This window comes from Thermobia domestica, chromosome 2 (genome assembly GCF_964235325.1).
Source record: "Thermobia domestica chromosome 2, izTheDome1.hap1.1, whole genome shotgun sequence".
In the NCBI taxonomy this organism is placed as follows: domain Eukaryota; kingdom Metazoa; phylum Arthropoda; class Insecta; order Zygentoma; family Lepismatidae; genus Thermobia; species Thermobia domestica.
Genome location: NC_137455.1, coordinates 16,730,667 through 16,758,340, shown reverse-complemented (window position 1 = coordinate 16,758,340; position 27,674 = coordinate 16,730,667). Strand labels below are relative to the sequence as shown.

Here is a 27,674-nt window from a genome sequence, read left to right as displayed (position 1 = left end):
TTATAACATGTATAAAATCTAACTATGGGTATGGTTCTAGAAGTATGTTCTAAGTATGGTTCTACACATAATTAGATTTTATACATATTATAATTTGTGTTCCGTATTGACAGATGGTCTCCCTGAATAGCCTTTACTTTGATCACAAATGCAGCCACGATCAACAAAATCATGGTACCACTTCAAAACTGACGTGTGTAAGAGCCTGATGTTGAAACCTTCGCCTAAAAGCACGCTGAACCTGCACCAGACTCTGCGTGCTGTGATATTCCAAAGCACACCAACTTCGTTCTTGTAGGGTCGCCATAACTCCTTAAAAGTTATTCTTTAATAATAACACAACACAACACAACGAAAGGAAATAAATTTACGTTAGCACATTACAGCATAACAAAACAGAAACCTAAAAGCTTCCCAAGTGACCTCCAGCAGAAACAGCAACTGATTCTTAAATATCCAACAATGAACCCACATTGACTAATCACAAAGTACATGAGTAAATTTACTTCTTCCGTGTTTGATAATGTTCATTATTGACATTGTTGTCGATTGTTGACACACACAAAAATATTTGAGCTTTTCTTTCAAATGTGATCAATTTCATTTAAATACGATTATCTGAAGCAACGTAATACCACTTTAAAATATGATAGTATTTTTTCGGACACGTTGTACGTAATGGAATAGTTGCTTCCTCTTGATTTTAGATTAACACCGCTACATAACAGGGAAATGGTGGATATTGGGAAGACAAGCTTGTGCAGACATTTTCGAACATAATCTTCTAGTTCAAAGACTTAACATTGCCCCAGATGGAAGATAATTAAAAAGTGGGTAAAACAATAGTGTGTCTATGGAAATATTAAAAACAAACAATATCCGCGGACAGCGATGAGAATTCATGACGACATTCAGCAAGTAGGAGTTACTATGATTTGCAACCTTAAACGTTCAGCAAAAGGATACTTAAATATTACACATAAGATCACGGAATCTACATAAACCTTAAGTGTTCACTTTCCTTGTGCTGTAAATCTCGTTCACAAGTTGAGCAAGCACGACAATTCTTTATGCGTAACAGGTGAATAATTCAGTACTAAACAGAGTAGAATGAGAGGAGTATCAGTTTCGAAACTTTTGAATGCCAGCAATTATTCGATAGATTTTATTTCAAACAATTTTTTCTTCATAAAATATACGTTTCTCACGAACCAGCGCTCCACGATTACTAATATCCAAGCTAAAAAAAAAAAAATGTTAACACAAGCTTGCTTTGATTCTCCACAACACAATTATACCATCATAAACCAGTTAGCCATAAAGTAAATATCAAAACTTCATTTTTTAAAAATTATTAATTTATTTTCCGTTGAAATTAAATGAAATTATAGGTCAGTGTTCGGTTCAATTCATTATGAAAACTCCTACTGTTGCTACAGTGGTAACTACGCTGCAGGGTCCGTGGCAGTCGCATCGAACACAATCCGGTGGAGAAGGGATTTACTAACCGATAACTGGTTCAAAGTGGACTACGAGTAAACTCGTATTTTTAAGTGACCAAACTTCTGCATTTATAATTAATGGTAAACTGAAGTGGAGATCAGTCCGTTCATCCAAAAAATTATTGGGAGAAAAAAGTTTCTAAGGGAAAATTTCAAGCGTGATATGAAATTCATGTGGTTTGTAAAGATTAACACATCTCACCTTAATTCTGGAATATTGAGGATTTTTCTTTTTAGTTTTCTGCTTTTCGTTTCCATTATATTATATATGTAATTATAATAAAATATAATATAATGTTTAAGTAAAATATAATAAAATATAATATTTAAGTAAAATTGAAAAAAAATGAAATGAAATCTTTGAGTTTTACGTCCCACGGTTATGCCGGTTAGGCTAAAGGAGACGGTGATGATGAGTAATGAATGAAATGGTGGAATGAAGAAAGTGGGAGGAAACGGGAGAACCCCGAGAAAACCCACGCACACGGTGTTTGTCCACCACAAAGTTCACTTGGCTGGGGCTGGGATCGAACCCGGGACCCCAAGCACCAGAGGTGAACGCTCTACCACTGAGCCACCGCGGCCCCTTAAGTAAAATTGAGTCTGTTCAGAGTTTAAAAAAAAGTAATCTGCTATTGATCTAGATAAAATTTTCATATCAGGTTTGCAATTTAAAACCAACACTAAACCCGTTAAAAGTTTTGATTGATTTCATCCTTGTTTTATAATTCATAAAGTTCCAATATTTTATTTCAAAATAATTACTAATATAATTTAAATACTGGCTAGTTATTTATTCGACGAATGTTTTATTTAATACCAAATATTACAGAGCAATAATTTGGAGAAGGAAACATAGCTTCTGCGTCAATTTCTGTAAAAGCTGCCGTAAAATCCCATTTCAGATCTTTGGCTACCTTCTCAAATGTTTCCGTCGTGTTGATGGCTGTCCTATCCCTGTTTGTCCTTAATCAATCCCATAATAAAGAAATTGTAATTCCATCATAATATTGTTCTTTTAGGGAGGGCTTATTTGTTTATAAGTCTCGTCACACATATACATCTTTCCATGATGTGAACATTCAGGTGTCAATACACCTGTAATAGTTGTTCTTATACAGTGGCGTATTTACGATTTTGTTTCGGGAGGGGCTTTGCTAACTTTCGGGGGGGGCCTTTGCCTGGAAATGTGAAAATTCTGCAAGATATTTCATTTACTTTACTATACTAAGATTTCGGGGGGGGGCTTAAGCCCGGAAGCCACCCCCCTAAATACGCCACTGTTCTTATATAATGTTGCAGGATATCATCTATCTGAAATGATGAAATAGAAAGGAAAATATATTGCATATACATATTAATATGTGATACAATAATATAGTACTACACATTTTTATCAACCGGAGTTTGGGATCAGCTTTCAAGCCGCAAACTGATCGTCGTCGAAGAATAGGAAAGAGTTCAGGAATACTAGAAAATATCAAAACAACTTCTGTCGTTGGCTTTTTTTAAAAGCCGTTTTGGATATTTGCTTCGAATATTAAAGAAATAAAATAAATATTTTTAAAACTACGATACTCACTACAATCTTGAACTCGGTTCAAAAAAACAAATATTTCTAAAATATACATACAAAATTATTACAGACTGAGAAATGTTTGCCTTATATTCCTCCTCAGTTGATTTGAGGCAGTCGCCTTCTGCAGACAACAATTTATAATGTGATCTAAACCACTCAATTTTACCCATGCCTCTCCTTCCTTATATATATATATATATATATATATATATATATATATATATATACAGAGGGTTGATTAATTCGTGTGTCAATTTCATTTGTTCACTGTACAAAAGTGGTATGAGGTAAAGCCGTGCAATTTGGTATAACTTTAGAAGAAGGACATAAGTTTTGTTTCGCCATAGAAGCATGTCACTTGTACTAAAGATTGAAGAGATATAGGGTCAAAGGTCAAATTTCGATTTTTTCCTTATGGGATTGCAATGGTAAATTCTGAAAGAGCCTGAAAAAACGTAAATCGAAGTGATAACAAAGAAAAATGCTGTATGGTATGATTCTATGTTGCAAGCCGACCAAATATGCGTCAATCAAGTGCTATGGTCAAAGGTCACTGTCAGATCAAGATCACAGGTCACCTTGAGAACCCATTTGGCATGATGAAGTACGGGCATTGCGTTGTTTTCAGTGTATTCAATTGGGTTCTGAAGATGACCTGTGACCTTGATCTAACCGTGACGTCTGACCTTGACACTTGATTGACGCATATTTGGTCGGCTTGCGACATAGAATCATGCCATACAGCTTTTTCTTTGTTATTACTTCGACTTACGTTTTTTCAGACTCTTTCAGAATTTACCATTCCAATCCTATAAGGAAAAAATCGAAATTTGACCTTTGACCCTATATCTCTTGAATCGTTAGTACAAGTAGCATGCTTCTATGGCGAAACAAAACTTAAGTCCTTCGTCTAAAGTTATACCAAATTGCACGGCTTTACCTCATACCACTTTTGTACAGTGAACAAATGAAATTGACACACGAATTAATCAACCCTCTGTATATATATATATATATATATATATATATATATATATATATATATATATATATATATATATATATATATATATATATATATGTGTGTGTGTGTGTGTGTGTGTGTGTAGTAAAGGGAGAGGAAATATATAAAAATAAATAAAACTTAATAGCTCTTGAACCACGAGACTGATCTCGTTTAAATTTGCATCATAGATGAGGTTCGGGCCTGGGATGTTTTTTTATCATTTTACTTTGACGGTGCAACTTAGGGGAGGGGAGGGGGAGATATAGAAAAATACACAAAAATGAAACTGACTACATTTGTGACTTAAAACTCTTGAACCACCCGACCGATCTCGATCAAATTTTCAGTATATATAAGGTTCAGACCTGAAATTCGGAAGAGATTAGATTGCATTACAGAAAAAGGCAAACTCTCTGCTTTCGTTAGCTACACGTCTCAAGAACTATAAGTGAAAGAAACCACTGAAGAAATAACCGTCCATTAAATATGAAGTAACATCTTTAATACTATGAATACAGTGTTTTAGAAATTCTAATTATTATTTTTTTCAAACCCTTTCCGTTAATTGTATCTCCTCTTAAAATGCCTACATTTTTTTTTTTTTCATATTAACAATTGGACAAGGCAACACTAAGTTTCGCCTTTGGTTTTGTCTCCAGAAATGTATACAGTTAAAATATTTAAATTATTATTTTGGATCAGGGGCCACAATTTTTAACGGCCTCTAAATCGAGTTTTCGTATTTTCTACGGAATAAGCACATCATACTAAGTTAGGTGATAGTTTGAGTTTGGCTACACTATATGTAGTTCTCCAGATATAAGACGTACAAAAGATTTTGTTCCAATAAAAAAGAGTATGAGTAGTTATCACAACAAAATTATAAATGATTTAGAAATACGAAAGAAGTTTATAAATAAACCACTAAAATTAAGCAATTTCACTTGGAATTATGGTATCGCACACTTGCAAGCATAAACATCGAAACCATCTGAAATGAAGTAATACCGACTGATACAATAGATATAAAAACAATAGAAGGTAATTGTACATGTTTTGATAGGTTTTATTTTCTCATTCGTAGGTCACATACCTCTCAGAAGATCTTCAGTGACGCGACAAGTGAATGTGGTGAATGTTATCCACCAAAATCCTGTAGACAATGGTGAAGCTCGCGAGGTTAGGGCCTCCAAGTCTTTTACGAGTATTAAGAGTGCCGAGAAAAGAATCTTCTCAAAGTCTATCGGGAACCAGGCTCATATTTCTCCACAAGCCAAACACCAGGAAATAAATGGAACAAGGCCGGTAAGCTTAATGTCTGTTATATGAATAAATAAGACTGGTAGTCGTGAGGGACAGAATTTTTTATGTTGACCTAGCATTATGAGACAATTGGGAACCACTTGAGTTAAGAGATAGCAGACTCCGGGTAGGGAAGCTAGAAATAACGGAATTAGAGCCGATGTGCCGTCCTTGTCCAACAGTAAGCCATCTGGCCAACCATGACATTTTATCGGTTGTAACGCTAGGGAGTTTAATTTTGGTTTAGATAAGTAAAATGATAAAACTACATAGAGAGTTAGAAGAGACATTTTTTCATATATGTTTTACAGTAAATAGTTTTATCAGGCAGTCAGTCAGCGAAAATGGGAAGATAGTCAGTAGGAGAAGTGAAATATTAGCAAGATGGAAAGAATATGTTAAGGACTTATATGAGAGTAGGGATAAACCGTGTGGCCTAGATATTGAAGTAGAAAATAAAATTGGTGAAGATGATAAAGGATTTAGTATTCTTCGAGATAAGTTTGAAGAAGCTATATCCGAGATTAGGAATGGAAAGGCAACCGGGATGAATAATGTACCAAGCGAATTAATTAAGAATATGGGAGACAACAGCAAGAAAGAATTGTTTCGACTCTCCACCAGTGGGTGTGGAGAAGAATGGAGAGAATTAGCTGGGTGGAGCGGAAAGCGAATAAGAGGGTGTTAGAAATGGTAGGGGAGACAAGAAAACAGTTTTAGATATTATTAAGGAAAGAAAGAGAAACTGATTGGGGCATTGGATAAGAAGGAATTGTATTATGAGGGACGTGCTAGAAAGTATGGTGTCAGGGAAAAGAGGGAGAGGGCGAAGGAGGCTATAATTATCAAAACAGAAAAATCATACGTGAAGGTTAGCGGAAGCGGAAGATTGTGGAGCGTGGAAGCTTCTCAGTTGTAGCAAGTGACCTGCCGATAATGGCAGAATACCTATGATGATTACCATGTAGATCTGGCCAGAATACGTTTATATCAAAGCATCACTTTGTGACGGGAGACAAAAAAAGTTTATTTTTAAAATATACATCTGTGTAACAGCTTAGCTATATAGTAAGCATTCTTAAAATATCTGTTAAATACTCATTATACCTGTGGAGACGAGGAACGTTAGTTCAGTAGTAGAACACTTATCTGATAAGCAGCATAGTAGATCCAATTGAAAGTCACATGAGTTTGGTGGTGGACAAACATCGTATCAGTGGGCTTTCTTGTAGTTCTGCGACACCTCCAATTGTTACTACTCCTTGATTTATTGTTCGTAGAAATATGACTGGATCGGTGCTTCTTAGGTTCATTTTCTGCAGCTGAAAACGGTAAATATTTTTATTCTTCTTTTAGGGGAGTTAATTCTTTTAATCTGGTTTTCTTGTCTTAAGCCCTTTACTTAAATTAATTCTTCTTATCACTCATCTTGACGAAAATTAAAACATTGGTTGAAAACAGATGAATTGAAATATATATTGTTCTCCAGACAAATAATATACGTGGAGGTACCCAAAAGAAATCGAACTAATTTTTTGGTGGGCAGAGCTTTTGTAGTACCGCGTTCTGCCGCTAAGAGCGTATAGAGGAAACATTCCTGAGTCAATAAGCCGAGTGCTGTCGCTGCAGAAGGTCAGGACTAGTTTCGACAGAGTTTATAGTGACAACTGTTTTGTGTAATCGTCGTTTTTGCAATGGCTGATTTTCGTGAACACCGTGCAGTGGTGAAATTCTGCTTTTTGCTCGGAAAAAGTGGAACACAAACTCTTGAAATGTTAGAAACGGTGTGCAAGGACGATGCTATGGGGAAACTCAAGTGTTTGAGTGGTTTTACCGTTTCAAAAGTGGTAAAATGTCAGTTGATGACAAACCTCGTTCTGGTCGTCCTTCCATGGCCCGGGCACATGAAAATGTTGAAAAAATTCGTGCAGTTACTCACGAATATCGACGACGGACCATTGAAGAAATTATGGAACTGTCGAGAGTGTCTTGGAATTCAATGCAGCGAATTTTGACAGAAGATTTGGGAATGAAAAGAGTGGCTGCCAAATTCGTGCCGCAATGCTCCTGCTGACACAGCCCTGTCTGTACGACAATTCTTGACCAAAAATTGTATGACCTCTGTTCCTCAGCCCCATACTCATCCAACCTTGCCCCATGCAACTTTTTTTTTCCTAGAATGAAAAGAGACATAAAAGGAAAGCGTTGTGCTGATCTTGCTGAGGTGAAGAAAAAAACGATGGAGGCGCTGTCAAACATCAGAAAAGATGAATTGAAACAATCTTTTGAAAAATGGAATAAAAGATTAGACAAGTGTATTAGTGTAAGTGGAGAGTACTTTGAAAGGGATTGAAGGTTTGTGCTTAAAATATGAATAAATAAGTTCAAAAAAATAAGTTCGGTTTCTTTTGGATACCTCCTCGTACATCATATGTTATATGATGTGTTCAAGGTAGCATCTTCGTTGGGATATAAATAAGATGATAGAGTTATTGGGAAAGGTGTTGTTATGTACTTCAGTATTCGTTTGTGTCTAGGTTAAGGGAGCTTTGTTGTTTGGGTTACAAGGAAGTTTATTAGGTAATGGTTAATGGTAATTAGTATTATATAGAGCAGGGGTTCTCAACCTTTTATACTGACGTACCAGCAAAACATTACTAAGATAAATCGTACGTACCACCAACAGCAGCTTGCGTATCACCAGTGGTACGCGTACCATAGGTTGAGAAACTCTAATATAGAGCAAAACACTGAGTGTTAGGTTATGAAAATAAATATAGAGAATATTGAGATGTACGCAGATTCGTTGACAGTAGAAAGTCATTAGTGAACTATGTTTGGTGGTTTAGTAATATCCAGGTTTATTACCGGCCTAATCTAAAATAAATTAGGCAGATTAAAAGTTAACTCTAGCAATCTCTTTAATAACTTGTGCGAACAAAGACCCATGGTTGAATACAAAGTTCACCTCCGTTACAAATGGTTCCAACCATGAAGGCTTCCGATGGACAAATACTTTGGGATTCTTTGTCTCCTCCATCTATGTCATTATAAGCGATAATTTCATAATTTTCTAACTCAAAATTTTATCGAAGCCGCGGTAGTAGAGTGGTAGAGCGTTCACCTCTGGTGCATTTGATTCTTGGTACGATCCCAGCTCGCGCCAAGTGAGTTTTGTGGTGAACACACATTGTGTGCGTGGGTTTTTTGAAGGTTCTCAGGTTTCTTCCCACTTTCATCATTCCACCATTTCATTTATTTCTCATTATCACCGTCTCCTTTAGCCTAGCCGGCATAACCGTGGAAAGTAAAACTCAAAAGATTTCATTTCATTTTTTTCAAAATTTTATCTTTGTATACAGACGTAAACGTTCATTTGTTTAATATGCTTTATATTTATAATCTAATTCTAGCTGAGCAGGTAATACCATTAATTTCTTATTTCTTTCTCTTTTTATCTTTCTTGGCCTTTGGTATAATCCTTAATATTATTACTGTGTTTCTAATTTAAGAGTCAATTCTTGTACATTTCCTTGTTCGTCTTCCTATCAACTATTATACTATAAATAGCATTAATTCTTATATTTTGTGTATAATTATTTTCTTGTAGTTAACCTGCAAGATGGGAGTAGTGTAGTGTCTATGATTCAAGATGGTAGTTTATAAGCAGGTGAATAAGTTATTCAAATTCTGATTGTATTGATACCAATAAATACACACACACATATATGCTTGCTGCAAAGCACTTGCACCTTATAGTACTGTGTGTTATATGTATAACTGAAATGAAAATTCTTATCATAGTATATCTTTTCACATTAAGCTAACAAGTCCAAGTAAAGAGCCTATCCGGTTGCCATAAGGACCAAACTGTCACGTGATCAGGTCAAAAGTCACGTTGTGTGCTAAATTGAGTCTGGAGATTCCAAATCCAGATGTGAGATGCTTCAAGCACGTAACTTCCGCATAGGGCGCCCTGGGTAATTCGCAGAAGATGCATATATTGCCGTGCTAAGCGGAAAGGCCTTATCTCCATTTCACATACTTTCGAGAAAATAAGCAAAACGCGTTTTGGCTTAGGCTGTACGTTCAAATTTGTTGTATTTCAGTAAAACTTTATTAAATATATTTTCACGATCTAAAATTAGTGTGGTAATACAGTTAAATATTTTTGCTTATGAATTACCACTTAAGGTCTTTTTGCTTACTTTCAGTTACAGTTTTGAACATAAGGTAAACACTCATGACGTCATTACCCCCTACTTATTGGTCAAACCACGTCAATTTCACTTTAGATAGATGCAGAATGGTACTACGAACATTCCCATACCAATATCTCGATTTTCGAAAAATGTGGAGTTAAGGTCTTTTCGCTTAGGACGGCAGTATATTTTTCTTATTATTATTGAATTTACTCAAACAGGTTGACTTTTGACAATGTTCTACGCATGTTTACCTTACGTGCTATACATCGTTTCTAAGCTCTTCATTATGTCTTTGCAATAAGCTTTCAATTAGCCATCTCCTTATTATAGTTTTTGAGATATTTGGACGAGTTCATTTTTTTTTTTTCATTGATATTACACTGACTTTAATATTCATGTTTCTTGACTTTTTACTATGTCCATCTATTTTAGGACAATTTATTCTGGAATATAGAATCTTACAAAGTTCTTCTATAGTTAAGCTAAATGTCAGCCATCTCCCTCTTTTGGTTTTTGAGATAAGTGGAGAAATTATTCGTTTTTCATTGATTTCTATTAACATTAATGTTAATGTTTCGTGCTTTTTGATTATGTTCCATCCATTTTAGGACAATTTGCTTTTCGATAGTCTCTTGTATATTTGAGCTGAATTTCAGCCATCTCTCCCAAAGTCTGTTCATATCATTGCAACCGGATAGATCCTTTCTTTCAAGCATGTTCACCTTGAATATGTTTATTAGCTAAATGAATCATCCTGTTACAGCTATGTGGAAACTGGTTAGACTATTATGTTTTGTGTAAAAGATACCGTTTCATTATTATAATTTTAATTTGACTATTATTGTTGTTATATTCAAGTATAGTATGGATGTTGTGCTCCGAAGGTACAACATTACCGATGTTATGAAGCAATTGAGGAACTAGTTGAATTAAAAGGAATCCAGAAACAAGGGTGATCGGTGTCTATGTGTTGCTTGCTAGAAACAAAGGGACTGGTGCCGATATGCCTAATTAACACACATCACCCAATTAAAAACCATTTCATTGGGAAAGCCATTTTAAACCCTATTGCCAGCGGTCTTAATACTATGTTAATATTTTATCTAGTATATAACCTCAATTATGAAATTCAATTTATATTTTCTGTTACTTTTACTAATTAAAAAAAATACTTCCCTAAAACTAGGCTACTCCTTATTTACTGGTGCAGATACATGCACACAACACTCTTCAAATTACTTCAGAGATACTAATTGTTATCTTCATGCTAAGAAATAACATGAAGAAGTAGTAGAAATAACATGAATAAGAAGAAGTAACATGTACACTTGTATTATCCAACTCCTGCTCATAAAACTGTCGGCTTATGCCAAAAGCCACAAACTATTGTCCTTTTACACTTTTCACAGACCATTCACTATACTATCACATTCTTCACAGACTATTCACCATACTAGACTATTCACTATACTATCACATTCTTCACAGATAACAGATTTTTTACTATACTATAACATTCTTCACAAACTATTCACCATTACACTTCACAGATACATACTATTCACCATACCAGACTATTCACTATACTATCACATTCTTCACAGACTATTCACTATACTATCGCATTCTTACAGACTATTCAATTATTATACTCTACAGATACAGACTATTCACCATACTAGACTATTCACTATACTATCACATTCTTCACAGACTATTCACTATACTATCGCATTCTTACAGACTATTCAATTATTATACTCTACAGATACAGACTATTCACCATACTAGACTATTCACTATACTATCACATTCTTCACAGATAACAGATTTTTTACTATACTATAACATTCTTCACAAACTATTCACCATTACACTTCACAGATACATACTATTCACCATACCAGACTATTCACTATACTATCACATTCTTCACAGACTATTCACTATACTATCGCATTCTTACAGACTATTCAATTATTATACTCTACAGATACAGACTATTCACCATACTAGACTATTCACTATACTATCACATTCTTCACAGACTATTCACTATTACACCTCTTCATAGATACAGACTATTCATTATACTATAACATTCTTCATAAACTATTCACCATTACACTCTTCACAGATACAGACTATTCACCATACTAGACTATTCACTATACTATCATATTCTTCACAGACTATTCACTATTACACCTCTTCACAGATACAGACTATTCACTATACTATTACATTCTTCACAGACTATTCAATTATTACATTCCACAGATACAGACTATTCACCACACTATACTATCACATTCTTCACAGACTATTCACCATTACACTCTTCAGAGATACAGACTATTTACTATATTATAACATTCTTCACAAACTATAATATTCATTATTAGAATATTGAAGGATAAAACTCAATAGGATAATGTATTGTTTGTGTGTGTGTGTGTGCATTTTTCTATTTTCACTAAGCATCCTATTTCGTATGCCTTTGTTGATGTTTATAGATGAAAATCATTTTTAATTTTTACCATAATAAATCCTCTTTGTTTTTAACATAGCAAATCTATTAGTGAGTTATGATTAATTACTATTGTGAAACGAAAAAATACATTTTTATCTGAATTTATGTGACAAAGGAACAAAGGTCGAAACAAAAACACTGCATTTTCAAGTAGGAAATAAACGAAACAAGAACAAGTCCAGTGTATGTTAACTTATTATTTTTATTTATAGGAAAACATACTCTCCTTGTATGTCTTTCCGCTAGTTAATTGCACGATTTCTTTTTATTCTTACCTGGAACTAATTTCTTTATTTTTTTTTAATGTGTTATAATTAGAAATCATATTTTTATGCACTTAAAATTCATAAAATATGCATGTAACTGTGCTGTTAATTTTTTTAAAGAATATGCACTTATATGCACTAGCAGTTCAATGTAAGAGAGCATTTTCATACATGTAGTAAAGTTGTGACAAAGTTTTGTAGTTGAAATATAACATCGAAAGTGTACATTACCTTTCAGGAGTTTCTCTTCAGAATTTATTTTTGACAGTTATAGTTTATATACTCTTTTTAAAACGCAACAAATTAGGAGATTAAAATATGCACAGTGATACAAGAACACGACCTCTAATTTTTCTTCACATTTGTATTTTAGAGTGCATTTGCTTTACATCAAATAATACGAGCTTAACTTTTCTACACGTTTCCACTGTACAAAAGAATCTTTTTTAAGGATTTATTCCTTGTAATTAACCTTACAGTGTATCACAAGATCCTTCTCTTCATCTTTTTTTGTGAGAGTCTGTGAGATTTGTAGCCAGAAAATGACTGTTAACATCAATAGATGCTACTGGGCAGTATTTATAGAGAGTAGCAAGTTTAGTATCTATATTTTCTGGCAAGTTGAAAGCTAACCTTGAAGGTACTTTCCCATGACTTCAATTATTTTGTAGTCGGAATTTCTGGCAATAACATCCGTCAATTTCTTTCCCACAGAGCGCCCGAATTTAGTAAGAACTAACTGGAAATCTTGCTGAACTTTATCAATTAGAGCTGAGCGTTCACTGAACATCATTCCTCGCCTCTCTTTTTTCTGACTTGATGTCGACATGATATTAGAATGTCTTTATCATTAATTTTTCTCTTAACGTCTTGGCAATGGTAAGCGTCTTCTCTGCTGATTGGTTGCTAATATTATTGGTCCTCCACAAACTAAGCATTCTACCATCCTCCCATGCAGAAAGCCGTTCTGTTGCATAGACATGTAAATGCATTGAAACTACGAACTAAAACTGGATTTATTCCTTACGATAAGCATATATCTGAAATAAAATCTTATACAATATGCTGACTATGTCTTAAGTACTAATATATGCTCCAACGTTTGAAATATGCATTTATATGCACTATAAAACTTTAAATTCGAGTTGTATTATTGTTGTTAGAAAGTACCAAGTTTAACAGAGATGCATATAAGCAAACAAAATATGCATTTGCATAAAAATCCGATGTCTAATTATAAGTAGATTGGAATTAATGCTCAGACATTTGTACCTAAAATTGCTGTTAAAAATTGCTACACACTGTTTCGATATTCGTGTACAAAGACTGGCATGACGTAGCTTTCCTACCCTGCATCATGTCTTTTATTTAATTTTTGACTTTCACACAATACAAATTTTCATATTTTAGTTAGAAACCCAGATAATAACACAATAATGCGTATTGAAATTCGTATCTTAATGTTGGTTTAAAGGGACAAGTTTTGCCGATGGATATCACTACACTAATTTCTCTAAAAAATTTTAACCTAGAGACTTCAAATTTTTGGAGAAGGAACTTCATAACCTATCGAAGGCAACAATCCATGTCGATCTTTTATTTAAAGTTTTTTCATTGTTGAAATGACTCGATTGTTGAAATGGATATTCAAACCTTTAACAATATAACTGTTTCAACAATGAAGAAAATTCTAAATAAAAAATCGGCACGAATTACTGCCTTCGATAGGTTATGAAGTTCCTTCTCTAAAAATTTGAAGTCTCTAGGTTGAAATTTGTAAGAGAAATTGTAAATTTTAGTGAAAGGAGAAAGATACGAAGATTGTAGTGACATCTATTGGCAAAACGTGTCCCTTTACACCATTGCATAAAAGTGTGAAATGTTTAGATTTGCAATTTGACACTTTCTTTTTCTCTAAATATTTCTCTAGTTGCCATTTGAACGTTATAGTTCGCATTGGAAGGAGAAACCAAGACCAGTTTACGGCAAGAGACAGTATGGGAATTATAGTAATGGTACAAGCTCAGGATCTCCAAGAGTAGTTTTCCAGAGTTATCATCAAAACAATGGCATAATAGCAGCTTCCGCTCTTCAAGAGCTTCAAAGACGTGTTGGAAGAATTGCAACTTATTATTAAGGAAGAAAACAGGGCAAAAATATTTAGGATTTATTTGTAGCTAAATATCACGTTTTTTGAAATATAGAATTAAGCTATCTTAACAGTGGCTTCTGAAAGTTAACTATACAGATACATAGCATTTTGGAGTAAGTTTTGTGAGGGATAAGAACTTAGTTATGTCGACAATGGTTTCTGTATCACATTTGTAAAACATCTAACATCGCATAGGAAACTTATTGTACCTTATTTTTAAGGTTGATCTCAAAATAAATAGCGGTTAATGTGCATTTTTTTTTAGGAATCTTTATGTGACCTACATTGATCAGTTTTATTTTTTAAAGGAGAATAGAATACTGATGATGAGTACTATCGAATATTGAGTTTATTTTTTTTTAATGTTGATATTTTATTTGTATTATTTTATTGTTATGTTAAGTTATTTTATCATATGAACAGTAATAATTCGTAAGATGGTTTTTATTTATCTCGACACTTTTTATATTTTTTTAAAAAGTGTATATACTGTTTTTTTTAGTTATGGAAAAACTACTGCTATCATAAATTCAGAATAAAATTCAAGTTACTTTGTCTCTGATCTGGATTGAGCATATCTTGTATAGAACAATTATTATGAAAACAAAGTGAATATGCTCTTAAGAAATCAACAAATATCCATAATATCTCGCGGGTCATTATAATTTACGAAGTGTTATTTTAGTATAAATATCTTGCGTTTAGAAAGAAATGCATGATAATAATAAGTTAAATTAAACTGGGAATATCTAAAAAGAAATGTTTTTTGAAACTAAAATTCTTTTTAATATATTAAATTACATTTTGATGCATGAGTTTTACCGCTGTTTCCAATCATTTATCAAAAATATGTTTGTAACGTAACATTTCTAATAATCCACTAACAAAAGGCGAAAGATTAGATTTTAAGGAAAGGATGATCATTATATTTTATTATTTATTACTTCGAGTCAAAACTCAAAACATGAATGCAAATCGAGGTAGTATTTGTGTATGTGATTATGAATAATACAACAAAAAGCAGAGTTAGATAAAATGTTTGAACTTTGGTAAAACTATTTCTTTTTTCATTTATCTTGTGCCGAATAGTACTCTTTTATTTTCATACACATGTTGTATCAAAAGCAATCGAAAATTAAAACATGTATCTCCATTGATATTAGTTTACAAGGTTCGTTTTTTCACGATAAATTTCATTTGGGTATTATATGCATAATTTCGCTAATGAAGGCAAGCACAATACAGTTAACTAGTAAATATTCAGATTCATTCTAAATTTATTGCTTTGCAGAAGAAAGTAAAATTTCTATTTTACTCTTGATCGGATTTTTTTTTCTTTTAGGAATAAATCCAAAATTTATTATCTCGTTGTTAATGGAAGAGCTTTTCTGTTGTTTCTGATGTTGCTTGCAATATTTCCATCATGAAAATCCTCTTTCGTACACCAAATTACTAATGTCTTGGTGGATCTTAATGTAAAAACAAAGATTTTTCTTTCAAACAATTTTGATGTTTCAAATATACAACCAAGAAAGTATTTAACTGGAAAATCCAGTATTTTGAGCAATAGTAAGTAATTTGTTGGACGTTTATTACCGAATATATATTGCTGAAAACAGGATAATGTAGCAACGATTTGAAGAAATTATTTTTTTTATTAACTGTAGAGTTGTTTTCTTATTGGCGAAAAAAAAATTGTAAATTTTGTTTCAATTCTGGTAACAAGTATGTCCTAAATAAAGTATGAATCGTGTTAAAGGTATTATTGTAGTATTTGAAAGTTTTACAAGCTCTGTCCGTTTGATATTAATTTTCAAACTGTAATTGATTTCATTGCAATTTGACTTCCAACTAAGAAATGATTCATGGAAACGTATACTTATACTAAAAATAAGGGAAGTTATTATTATCGTTTAAAAAATAATTTAAAAAAACAGCTAATAGAACAGAATTCTAAATGAAATTCAAATATTATTTATTTTAATATTATTTCTATTATAAATATTTGAAATTTCCAGAAAAGCATATCACGTACGTTTAAACAATGAACCCTTACATTAACATATGCAAGGAACATAATGTTTTGTATTTTTTAAACTGCTATTGATACATTCTCTATAAATGCTGGTAATTTGTTGTTTTCAACATTTAACAAACAACAATTTTATTTATTCAACTTTGCCGAAATTATTCCGTTAATACTAGTTTCGGTGAAAGAAGAATGAACCGTTAAATCATTAGGAATATGTAGTTGTTTCATAATTGAATATATTTGAAAAATAACGATTGTGAAGAAAAAGAAGAAAGTTTTAATTACTGTTGATAAATTTTATATTGTTTCAAAATTTGGATTTCGATTTTGCACTTTATGCACATGCCAAAGTATTGTGACGTAAAAAATTAAATATGGTAGCTTTTCTCATCTCTTTCTTTAAATATGTGATTCTTTTGCATAATTACTGCGATGTAAATTCAAGTTAGGTTAATATCGATTTTAAAAGTCCAATCTAATCTGATCTAGTCATACTTAAATTGGGACGTTATCTAATTTTTATCTAGCGAAATAAATTTAGAATTTGCGAAAGATTCTGTAATACATTTCTTATTGAATCTGATGGAAGACGTGTAATAGAATTATTGCATTGTGTATTTAATAGTTAATCCAATGCAGTTTAAGAAATTACATTATTTGCGATCCAAGGAGAAGAAAAGGACAAATTAACTTTGCGCGGTTGTAGGAACTTGGTCCACTGTGTATTTTGTCTCAAATTGAAAAACTTGGTTACGAACACCTTGACTTTTTCCGTTGTTCTAATTGTCATTCGAAGTATGATGGAGAATAATATTTTAGATCATAAAGAAAGGCTTTGTATTCATACAACACGTGCGTCTCTGGTGAGGGGACAGAGGGACCTGTTCCCCCCAATATTTTGTTGAGAAGATTAAATGTATCAATGGTGATCCATATGGAAGAAGTAAAGAGAGCGAGAATAAATAAAGCTATATCTGTGGTTAAGTATTAGGTTGGTATGATTAAAATGTCCGAACGTATAGAAAGCATAGGTTGGTATAACTTTCTCTTTATTTTCATGTAAACAAGTTTCTTTCTCCTACTTATCTTTGATCTAATGGTCTTTAAATTTTCTTTTTTGAGAAACTTAAAAACAAAAATTTCAATTCAGGGGCGTCATTTCAGACTTCGCTTGAGGGGGCAAGAGCACCACCGACGTAAGACTTTCACGTTTTGTACTAGTGTATTAGTAGACAATCGATTAAAGTATGGGGGAAACAATTGCCCCCTCCTGCCTTCCCTAAATGACCCCCCTGTTTCAATTCTCTCTTTCATTATAAGAATGCGAAACATAACCATAGTAACAATAGTATTACGGATCTCACGACTTTGGAACCCAGCGGAAACAAATGAACAACAAACACTGACGGAAATACGTCATGCTTATTTTATCTATTGTGTTTATAAAGCTAGTATGAGGATCCCGTTGGCTCATAATTCAAGCAAATTCACATTTACTCATAATTTTAACGTAAATTTAGTTAGGATCTAAGTTACTAGGATTCTAGTCGTCCCCGTCCCCCCAATTTTAACTTGCCAGAGACGTCCATGGCAGACAATATAAATCGATGTAAGATAACTCTAATCCATAATATTACAGTATCGAGATATTGATTTTGTTACTGCATTTGTAAACAAATGGAGTTTCAAATCAATGCAGTGCAAATTAAGAGAAATTTTAATGACATACCCATTAATGAGAGATGGATTGCTTGTCGACAGTGAAAGGAAGGTTGTAGTATGATTTTCTAAAAACCTTGATTTGGATAGGAACCTGGACAGAAAAATACGCTGAAATCCAATTATTTACGTTTTAGAATTACACATATTATGATCTACAGACATCTAAGCTGAATGTTTCCGGTCACACAGTTTAAGGTAAAAGGGTTGGAAACATTCAAACGAAAATCAGAAATGGTAAAATGGAATGAAACCGAAATATTTCGAGAAACTTCATGCTTACGATGTTTGGAAAGATCGTGTGAGGGAGGGGGTAGGAGAAGGAAGTGGAAGAGATTCCATTTCGTTATTTTTTATGAAACCCGTAAAACATTTGTTCTGGTGTCTCACTATGTCACAGCTAAAAATTGTATTTTAGGGGTGAAGGATAAAATAGAACGAATCGAGTGGATAGTTGTGAAACAAATTAATGCTCGAGAATTGCGTGCTACTACTCCATACATAACTGCTTGTTTTCGCAGCTAATAGCTAAGTAGTTCAAAATTTTCGCAAAACTTTTTTTAAAGACATCTGAGAAAGATATATGACCAGAAACACTGTTTTCGTCACTGACTCTAGTGCGAATACTTCTAGACGTTTAGAATAGTTGGGTCATGTTTGCTAGAATGAAAAGAACTCGTAAGATACATAGATTTTGATTGGTTTACTGATTTAATTTAATGTGCCTTTTTAGCACAAAGGTTATATGAGCTGGTATCTATTTTTTTTTTTTAATGGGGCATTTGTAACCGAAACAAGTACACCCGCAGGAAATCCAACCTAGGACCATGGATACAGAAAGTGCAATCACTAGCTACTTGGCTACGACGGAGCATGCAAGTATCAGTTGGATAGCTTATAGGAAAAGGTACAATTGAAGGATAATGTAAAGTTGGATGTTAGAGAATGGGTGAACAATCGCAACTATGTTAATTTGGTTCAGGATAGTATTAACAGGCAGCCTTTTGTTTTAGCAGCCATTGACTATTTGGATTCTTAAGGTAGTTTAGTTAGGGAAGTGATTGTGAAGGTAAATAAATTGTTTGAAAAGTTATTTTTAAGAAAAGGAAGCTTTCTGTACTACAATTTCCAAAGAATGAAAGAGTAAATGTAGGATAAACATCCGTAATTTGTCAAAACAATTATTCCTTCATCTAGGTTTTCTTTTTCGCTGATTCGTGCTTCATATGGATCACATTTATATTTATCAAGAATAAAATCAGAAAAAAGTCGTACATCCATTAAATATGATATATTGTCCTGATAGATGATCCTTCTTTATTCTAAAAGTGCATGGCATAGAGGCCAAAACCTGAGACTCTGGCCTCTTCAGCCCCAATATTGTCGTTGAAGAAGTTATCACTCCTCGTCTTCCTCTCAACATTTCAGTGGCGTTTTCTAATTCTTATTTCGGTAAAACATTTTTCCTGGTTAAGATTTAAAAACAACTACTATCCATGAAATATTGGAAATACTTATATTCGGGAAATCAGTGGCAACTATTCTGGCATACAGTAACTAAATCCTCAATGTCTTCTTCGCGCCACCATGGCATCTAAAAGTTACAACAGTGTTAAAATCAAATTAGTTATCATCTTGTACAGTTTTGTCGCATTCGTTAACCATTACAAATTTCTCCCGTATTACATTTTTACGCAGAAATTTTCTTGATAACTATATTCTATTTTTGTTGGAAGTAATACAAAAAGTCAGAAGTTGTAGAAATTTGGGCATCATCTGCAATTATTCTGTATTCTGCAAGTATTCTGCTGTCGACAGTTCCTGCGAAAGAGTTCAGGTTTGGAAACGTTTCTGCCAAGTTACCTGCTTTTCAGCTTCCTCATTTAGCTGCCAATATTTTCTTCTATTTTTCAAATCATCGATCAGTTGTATTCATCCTACTCCTTTCTTTCCTTCAATCTTTCTCTCAATGGCATTATGAAGAAGACTTCTTCGCAAGATGTGTCCAATCCAATTGGTCTTCATACGAATAATGCTGGCTAAAAGCGTTCTCTTCTCTCCTACCCATCTTTGTTTGTATCTTCTCTGTCCATTTATCTTCTTCATCTTCCCTCAAAACCACATTTCTCCCCTAACTTTTGTAATGTCCAAGTCTTCGAACCATACAACCCAACACTTCATATATAGCACCTGACTAGATTCTTTCTTAGTCCTGGGGAGCGCGGTGACTCAGTGGTAAAGCGTTCACCTCCGGTGCTTGGGTCCCTGGTTCGATCCCAACTCGCGCCGTGTGAACTTTGTGGTGGACAAACCGTGCTCGTGGGTTTTCTCGGGGTTCTCCCGTTTCCTCCCACTTTCTTCATTCCTCATTATCACAGTCTCCTTTAGCCTAACCAGCATAAATGTGGGACGTTAAACTTAAAGATTTCATTTCATTTTCTTTCTTAGTCCGGTGTTAAGCCTGCTAGTTAGGAGTGATCTTTTCTTGTTGAATGTCACTTTGGCTATGGCAATTCTTGACCTGATGTCTGTAGTGCAGTAAGTGTGTCTTGTCAAAAGGTTTCCAAGATATTTGAAATGATCGACCTCTTCAAGTTTTCTTTGTTCTATTATGATCTATAAAGATGCGTTCCAATGGGATATTCTCGTGGCTTTCGAGTTTTCGGCATTGATTTTCATTTAGATGCAAACAAAGCATGCTTTTTGTGGGGAAAAATATTGACTTTTTTTTTTTACTTTTTCTTTCTTTCTTGTTCAAGTGTTACTTTTGTTTTCTTGTAGTGGATTCTTCAACTAAGAAAGTGCGTTGACAACATCCAGTATTTATGAGTTCTGTGTTCAATCCGTAGTTGGCTGTCTTGATTGGTCTTCAAATTGCCGTTGCAGTTGTTACGTGCAAGTGAAATGTATGCAACCCATATATTCCAAATGTCACTTTGGTTGCCTAAACATTTTATTAAGTATGTATCTTGATATATGTGTTCTACTGGTTTCCTAAATACAATTTGACAGGCAAGAAAAACATACCATAAACCAGGAAACAGATACAAAATCATTTTTGTCTTGCTTCCATCTTATTCTCCGTTTGGGAAACATTTTATCCTAAACATAGTGAGTTCAGTTTTCAAAATTAAAGCTATAAATGGCTATTTTGGGCAGACTCGTATCCAGAGGGGTTTGGGGGGCCGGCCCCCTCTAAAATTTTCACGGTAGGCTTGCAAATGAACTATAATATGGTGATGAACTTAATATGGTTGGATCGGGCCGCTCTAACTTCAGCCGGGCCCCCCTACATTTTTCGGCTGGCTACCGGCCTGATTTTGGGTATGAGTTTAGTATAATATTATTATTTACAGAATTCTTTTTTTTCTGTTATATTGTTTCAAGAGTTTTGAAATAAGAAAATTCCGGATAACGTTTTAAACGTTCTCTCCTCTAAATTTTAGCAGCGTCAATAAATGTTATATAAAGTTATAATGAAGTTTTAGTTTATTCATAAATTTTAAATGATAGTTTTCTTCTAGAAATCTATCAAACTTTCAGAATAGTTATTGCTAATACACTGCTGCTAATTAACTTTTCCTAAAACATTTTTGTCGTTGAACGTTAATCTAAAAATCTCTATAACAATTTGTTGGAACTATAATATCCATGTACTTTTTCTTTCCTGTTGATTGTCCGATTTCCTTTGATTCTTGATTTTTTTTTTTTTTAAGGATTTTATCTTCTTCTTTCTCACCTCAACCATTGGTTAGTGGGCAACATGGGAATTTTAAAACTTTTCTCTCCCTTGGGAGAGTTGTTTTATACTTTGATAAGGTCTCTTCTTCGTAACTACATCTTGCTATTCTATGCTTGGTCTTCCTCTTCCTCGTTTTCTTTTTGTCTTTCCCTCTATCAGCACGGTGATTCAATCGGAGTGCCGAATAAGATGGCCAAGCATGCTGTTTCTTCTTTTTCCTATTATCTTTATGATCTGTCGTCCTTCATTAGCTTCCTGCTAATTAAATGCTTTTTCGTCTTATGATGTACAAAAAGATGGAACGTAGTGTTATATCTGCACTAAAATTGAAATGCTTCAAAAAGTCCGAAATTGCCCAGGCAAAAAGACTGCGGAAAAATTTGTGCTTTTTTTGAAGATTGTTTTTTTTTTCTTTTTTTTTTAAATTTTATCAATCATCTACTGTAGTCCTCCTTTGGTCCTAGCTATAATAACTGTGTCATCTGCATAGCTCACCTTGTTAATGATCTGTCCTCTAATCTTGAAATCTCCAACTTCTATTAACATTTCCTTCACTAAGCATTCACTATAAGCGTTGAACAACTGGGATGACATACAACATCCTTGTCTGATTCTGTTCCCAATCTCTATACCATTAATTTCTCCTTGATTTGACGCAACTTCACTCATTTTTTGCGCGCGCGGTTCGTATCCCTACGCTTCTATAGATTGACGCACAGAATATGGATCTAAAACAGGGATAATGTTCAAGGTTCCGCTAGACGATGGAGAATCTGTCTATCTACATGGAAGCAGGCTCTAAATAAGGATCTATATTCAACTTTAAAAAAAAGAAAACAAAACAAAGAGGAAAATAAATTATTGGAAATTTTAAGCTAGGAAAAGACCTAAACTTAATGCACATAAAATTCTAACAGGTAGACATTGTCTCCATTCAAGCCTCGCCACTGCTCTTTTGTCATGTGTACAGATTGAGAATGAATCAAGATGCCTCCAAGTGACCCCGATTTCTTTGAGTATTTCTAGAAGTTTTTCGCCACTTAAAACACAAACACAACGCTTGCTTTACATCAAGAATGTTTTCTTTCCGATATAACTCTCATCAATCAAATAGCATCTTTACTGCCTTTTTCTTTCCAGAATCAAATTGATTTTCCTACAACATCTTTTCTACCTTATTTCCTATCCGCTTATTCAGTATGCAGGCATTAGTCTTTCCAGTGTAGGAAATAAGGCTAATGATTATGTGATGACTGTGCTTTTTTGCTTGCTTTTTCTTAAGTAATGCAACCATTGTAACATCTAGGAAATGTTTCATCTACTCTTCACTCAGATAGATCTTGTTAATAAATAAAGAAAGCACTTTGATTCCATTGTCTCCTAATCCCTTGAGCAATGTCATCGTCAAAGTATCTTCCTCATTCGCATATCTTTGACGACTTGTACTACTATATCTTTCAATATGCTAAGTCGTTTTTCTTCTCCATCCACTTTTTCCTCTGCTTCAATCGCCTCTTGGGCGGTTCTTTTTTCATATAGATATTTTATGTATTCCTTCTAGATCCTAAGGATTCTTTGGTGGACAGTAATTACGTGACCTTGCTGGTCTTCGATTTCAAACATCCATATACTTTCGTTATGTCTCCTTGTCAATTCCTGTGCTTTCTGATACATCAAATCTAATTTACCACACCGTTGAAATTCCATTACTTTTCTATCTCTTCCACGTACTTCTCTCTGGCTCTGTCCGTTTCTCTTCTTAACCCATTATTCAGCCTCCTGTATTCTTTGAGAGGCCGCGGTGGCTCATTGGCAGAGCGTTCACCTCTGGTGCATGGGGCCCTTGGTTCGACCCCACCTTGCACTAAGTGAACTGTGTGGTGAATAAACACCATGTGCGTGAGTTTTCTCGGGGTTCTCCCGTTTCCTCGCACTTTCTTCATTTCATCATTTTATTCATACCTTTTAGCCTAGCCGGCATACCCATGGTACGTAAAACTTAAAGATTTCATTTCATTTCATTTTTCTGTATTCTTTGACATTAATGGTTTTCGCCCTTCTGCGTTTCTTCATATTCTTAAACATCTCAGTAGTTTTTCATTGTTTTCTCAGTACTCTTTCCATTTTGCCAATATTGTTGTTGAGTATGTCTAGCAAAATCTACGTAACTTTTTACCCAGTTATTTTCTATGCTGCCTACCACGTCTATTGCATAGAATCGAGAAATTGGAATGCTATGTTAAGTTTTTTTCGAGCTTATCTAATATCACCTTATTATGTAATCTTAATTCGTATTGCTAATGTTAAAATGGGAATCAAAGAAAAATGCAATTACTTTAGGTAACGATCCTTCTTCCTTATCAGAATGATCATTAATGAGACATACATTTTGATTTGATAATGATTCTGAATGTAGCATTATCAACTGTTTTTTTTTCTTTAAAGTCATATAGTAAAAACATACAATTGATTTTTTTTTTGCGTATTGATAACACTATAACGAGAATCTAAGAAAAAATATACTTACCTTAGTTAATGATAATGATTCATGCTCCTTATCAAAATGACCATTAATAAGATACATATATTTTATCTTTGTTCTGAGTGTAACATTATCAACACGCCGAAAAATTTAATTCAATTGTATATTTTTACCAAGGATGTTATAAATAGAGGATCTGTCCATATCTATTTTCATTCTATTAAATCGATGAAGCCAAAAAAAACCGAGCATAGGCACGTCTGATTGGCTACTTTCGTTTCCGCCATGATTGTTGGCTCAAAACGTTGTGATCATATTGGGCGGAGTGGGCAGAGTAGGGGTGGTGAAACTGTGACGTATGGCTTCAAGATTTTGTTGTAAGGGCAGATCCTCTATTTTATAAGATCCTTGGTTTTTACTGTATGGTCTTTTTGATACAAAAGAGAAATGTAAATTCTTTACGTAAAAATAGTAAAATCTACGTAAGAAAAGAAGAGTAAAATGTAGTATCTGTGTTACAAACGCGATGTTTTTTTTTAAGGAGTTACATTAACATATTCGAAAAATCTCATAAGAATTTTAGTTTCCATACTGTCTATGTATCAAGCTGAGTGGTTGACAAATAATAATAAGAATACTGACACAAGTCGATGCTTGGTTGTTTTATTTAAATGAATGAATACTTTTCCTCGTGTAATTACTAATAACGCCAATGCAGTTATTATAATAGTAATTTATTCCGTCCAGTTTAAACTGTGGTATTAAACATTCTAGTCTGAACAAGTTTCTTATCTAGTCCTGCTACGAGATATCTGAAACTATGTACAACTTCATGATATCCATTGTTATCACAATCTTCACTTTTCACAAAAGTCTTAGTAATGAAAACAATAAAACATTGCTCATTATGGTACCTGTAAAACTAACAGGATTTTTCTCTATTTCACATGTATTAGCATAAAAAATTATGTATTAATGCATCTAGTCTTCAAGGTTTTTAAAACTTATATAAATATGACAATATTGTTTGTTTTATAATACATCTGATAGTTGTTGTAATGCAGAAATGTAGAAGAAGCAAGAATCTGTAAATATTGTCAATTGTATATACATATATTTAATCATTAAATTATACTCTTTCGTATTTCAATGTGTATTATTTTCCTGGTGAGAAAATCTTAAATTTTAGGATCGCACTCAATAGATAGTTAATTGAGGCAGTATGTATAAGTAAAAGTTATTTTCCGATTTAATTTATAGATATTTCATTCTCAGTCTCAAAAGAAAACTAGAGTCTTTTTTTATTTCAAGTGTGCCCTCGGAAAATATGTGAAACATACTTCGGTCTCATCCCCACCGCCATCTGACGGAACACTCTCTCCCTTTGCTTTGGGAAAAGAAGTGAATAACCTTGGCTGTGTTGCCAATTTGTCATTCAGTCATTTAGTCTTGACGAGTGAAGATCGTAGGCTACTTAGAATGGCTAACAAGACAGTGCACAGCGAAATAATTCATTGTGGTAACGCGTCCGTATCCAATAATTGAAAGACCTCGGCCGCAGCAACTTGTTTCTCTTCTTTCGAGGGAGATACAGAAAAACACACATCGACAGCAGCGCTAGCAGAAGCGCACTTGAAATAGAAAGACTCCAACTTCTTCGCCTGTCCCCTAAAAATAAGAGTGACACGATTCAGAGAAAGTTATGTCCCTATTTTGTCTCTCTTCGTAGCAACCGCATTATTATAGAAGAATGGTGATGTCATTTCCTGCCCATTACCTTGGTGGTTGTCATATATCTCTCTATATAGATACCCTATTGAGAGTATTGACTGTCGCTTCCACTGCATTTTACCAGGTTTATAGTCGAGACGTTCTATTGGTCCCCAACCGGCTTCCTTTGTACTCAAGCAGAAAATTTACCCTAACCGCCCTCATAAATAACACTCCAAATAAGCCATAAACGGCACGTGTTCGGTGTCGAAGTAATACGTTGTTGCCATCGCTAAACTTTTATTATCGATGGAGACATTATATAATAATAATAATAATATAATAATAATAATAATAATAATAATAATAATAATAATAATAATAATAATAAAACACAATCATTAAAGGAATTCAGTATGATAGTATGGACAGGGGCGATCAAGGACGGATTTCTGGGAGCGGCAAAGAAAGATTGTATTTTTTTTCTCATCGGGCTTTTGCGTCACTGCCTTGGGAGGGGGGACAGGGGCGAACTACTTAACATGTTTGGTTTGTACAAGCGTTATCGTTATGGAAGTTACATAATATTAACAATAATCTATATTTAAGAGTAATATAAGCACATATCATGAAACGAATGATTGATTTCTTTTTTCTCTTCATTACAACGAATTCAAATTAAAAGAAATATTTCAGTTTAACGCCCCAGAATTATGCCCTTCAAGCTAAAGGAGACGGAAGGAGGAGGATGCAATGAAAACAAAAGTAACGAAAAAACAAGATAAATCTGTCTTTCTGCGAAGACTATTGGAGAATCAGTAAGCAAGAGGGTGAAAATTGCAACTTCGCTTTCTTTTTCAGCAGGTCAACTGGCAGGCCACCCTCAACTGGAAGGACATGTTGAATTATCCCTCCCATGTAACAAAGAAACACGCGGTTTCCTTGTGTTCCGCTTCCTTTGTAGCCGCCTGGGGACGGTTCGAGTGATTTTCCTATACAAACTTGGTAAAAATTAATATCTTTTTCCGCACCCATTTTTCCTCTTTCATTTCATGCACGTAGTGATTTAGGATACTGTAACTGGGCTTAACGCTTGTGAAATACCTTGCAATAAATAAACAAATCCGAAACAATTCGAACGAAGTTCCTCTTTACTCGAGTTAGAAGTTTGTTTGTCCGGATACTCCTCCGAGATACCTGAACCGTTCTTAAAGAGTCTTCATCCCGGCGAAATTAAAATACCGCTAATTTTACAGTAATTATGTGATATCTTCAAATAGATAAAAGATAATCGAAATGTGGAACAAGAGCGCCCTAGACAATATTATTTTGCGTGAAGTACCGTTATCACAAGTCACCTAGTGGCTTTCCGTTTTCAGCTGTTTAGAAACGCGAAAATAAATGCCGATTTTCAAAATGGCTCGAAATCGAAAGCAGATAAGTG

General features: G+C 33.9%; 1 protein-coding gene across 2 annotated transcripts in view; it reads left to right on the top strand.

Annotated features, from left to right (window-relative positions):
• Erk7 (Extracellularly regulated kinase 7) overlaps positions 1 to 25,658 on the top strand; it is a 92,349-nt gene extending 66,691 nt beyond the window's left edge. Inside the window, exons 8-10 of one of the 2 annotated variants that reach the window (XM_081739523.1) lie at positions 5,172 to 5,392; positions 9,000 to 9,059; positions 14,324 to 14,461. In XM_081739523.1, coding sequence (XP_081595649.1) covers positions 5,172 to 5,392; positions 9,000 to 9,026 — 248 coding nt within the window. In that variant the 3' untranslated portion in view covers positions 9,027 to 9,059; positions 14,324 to 14,461. Of the gene's footprint in view, positions 1 to 5,171; positions 5,393 to 8,999; positions 9,060 to 14,323 lie in introns of both variants that reach the window. The other variant, XM_081739519.1, reaches the window with a different exon arrangement.
• Positions 25,659 to 27,674: the final 2,016 nt, after the last annotated feature.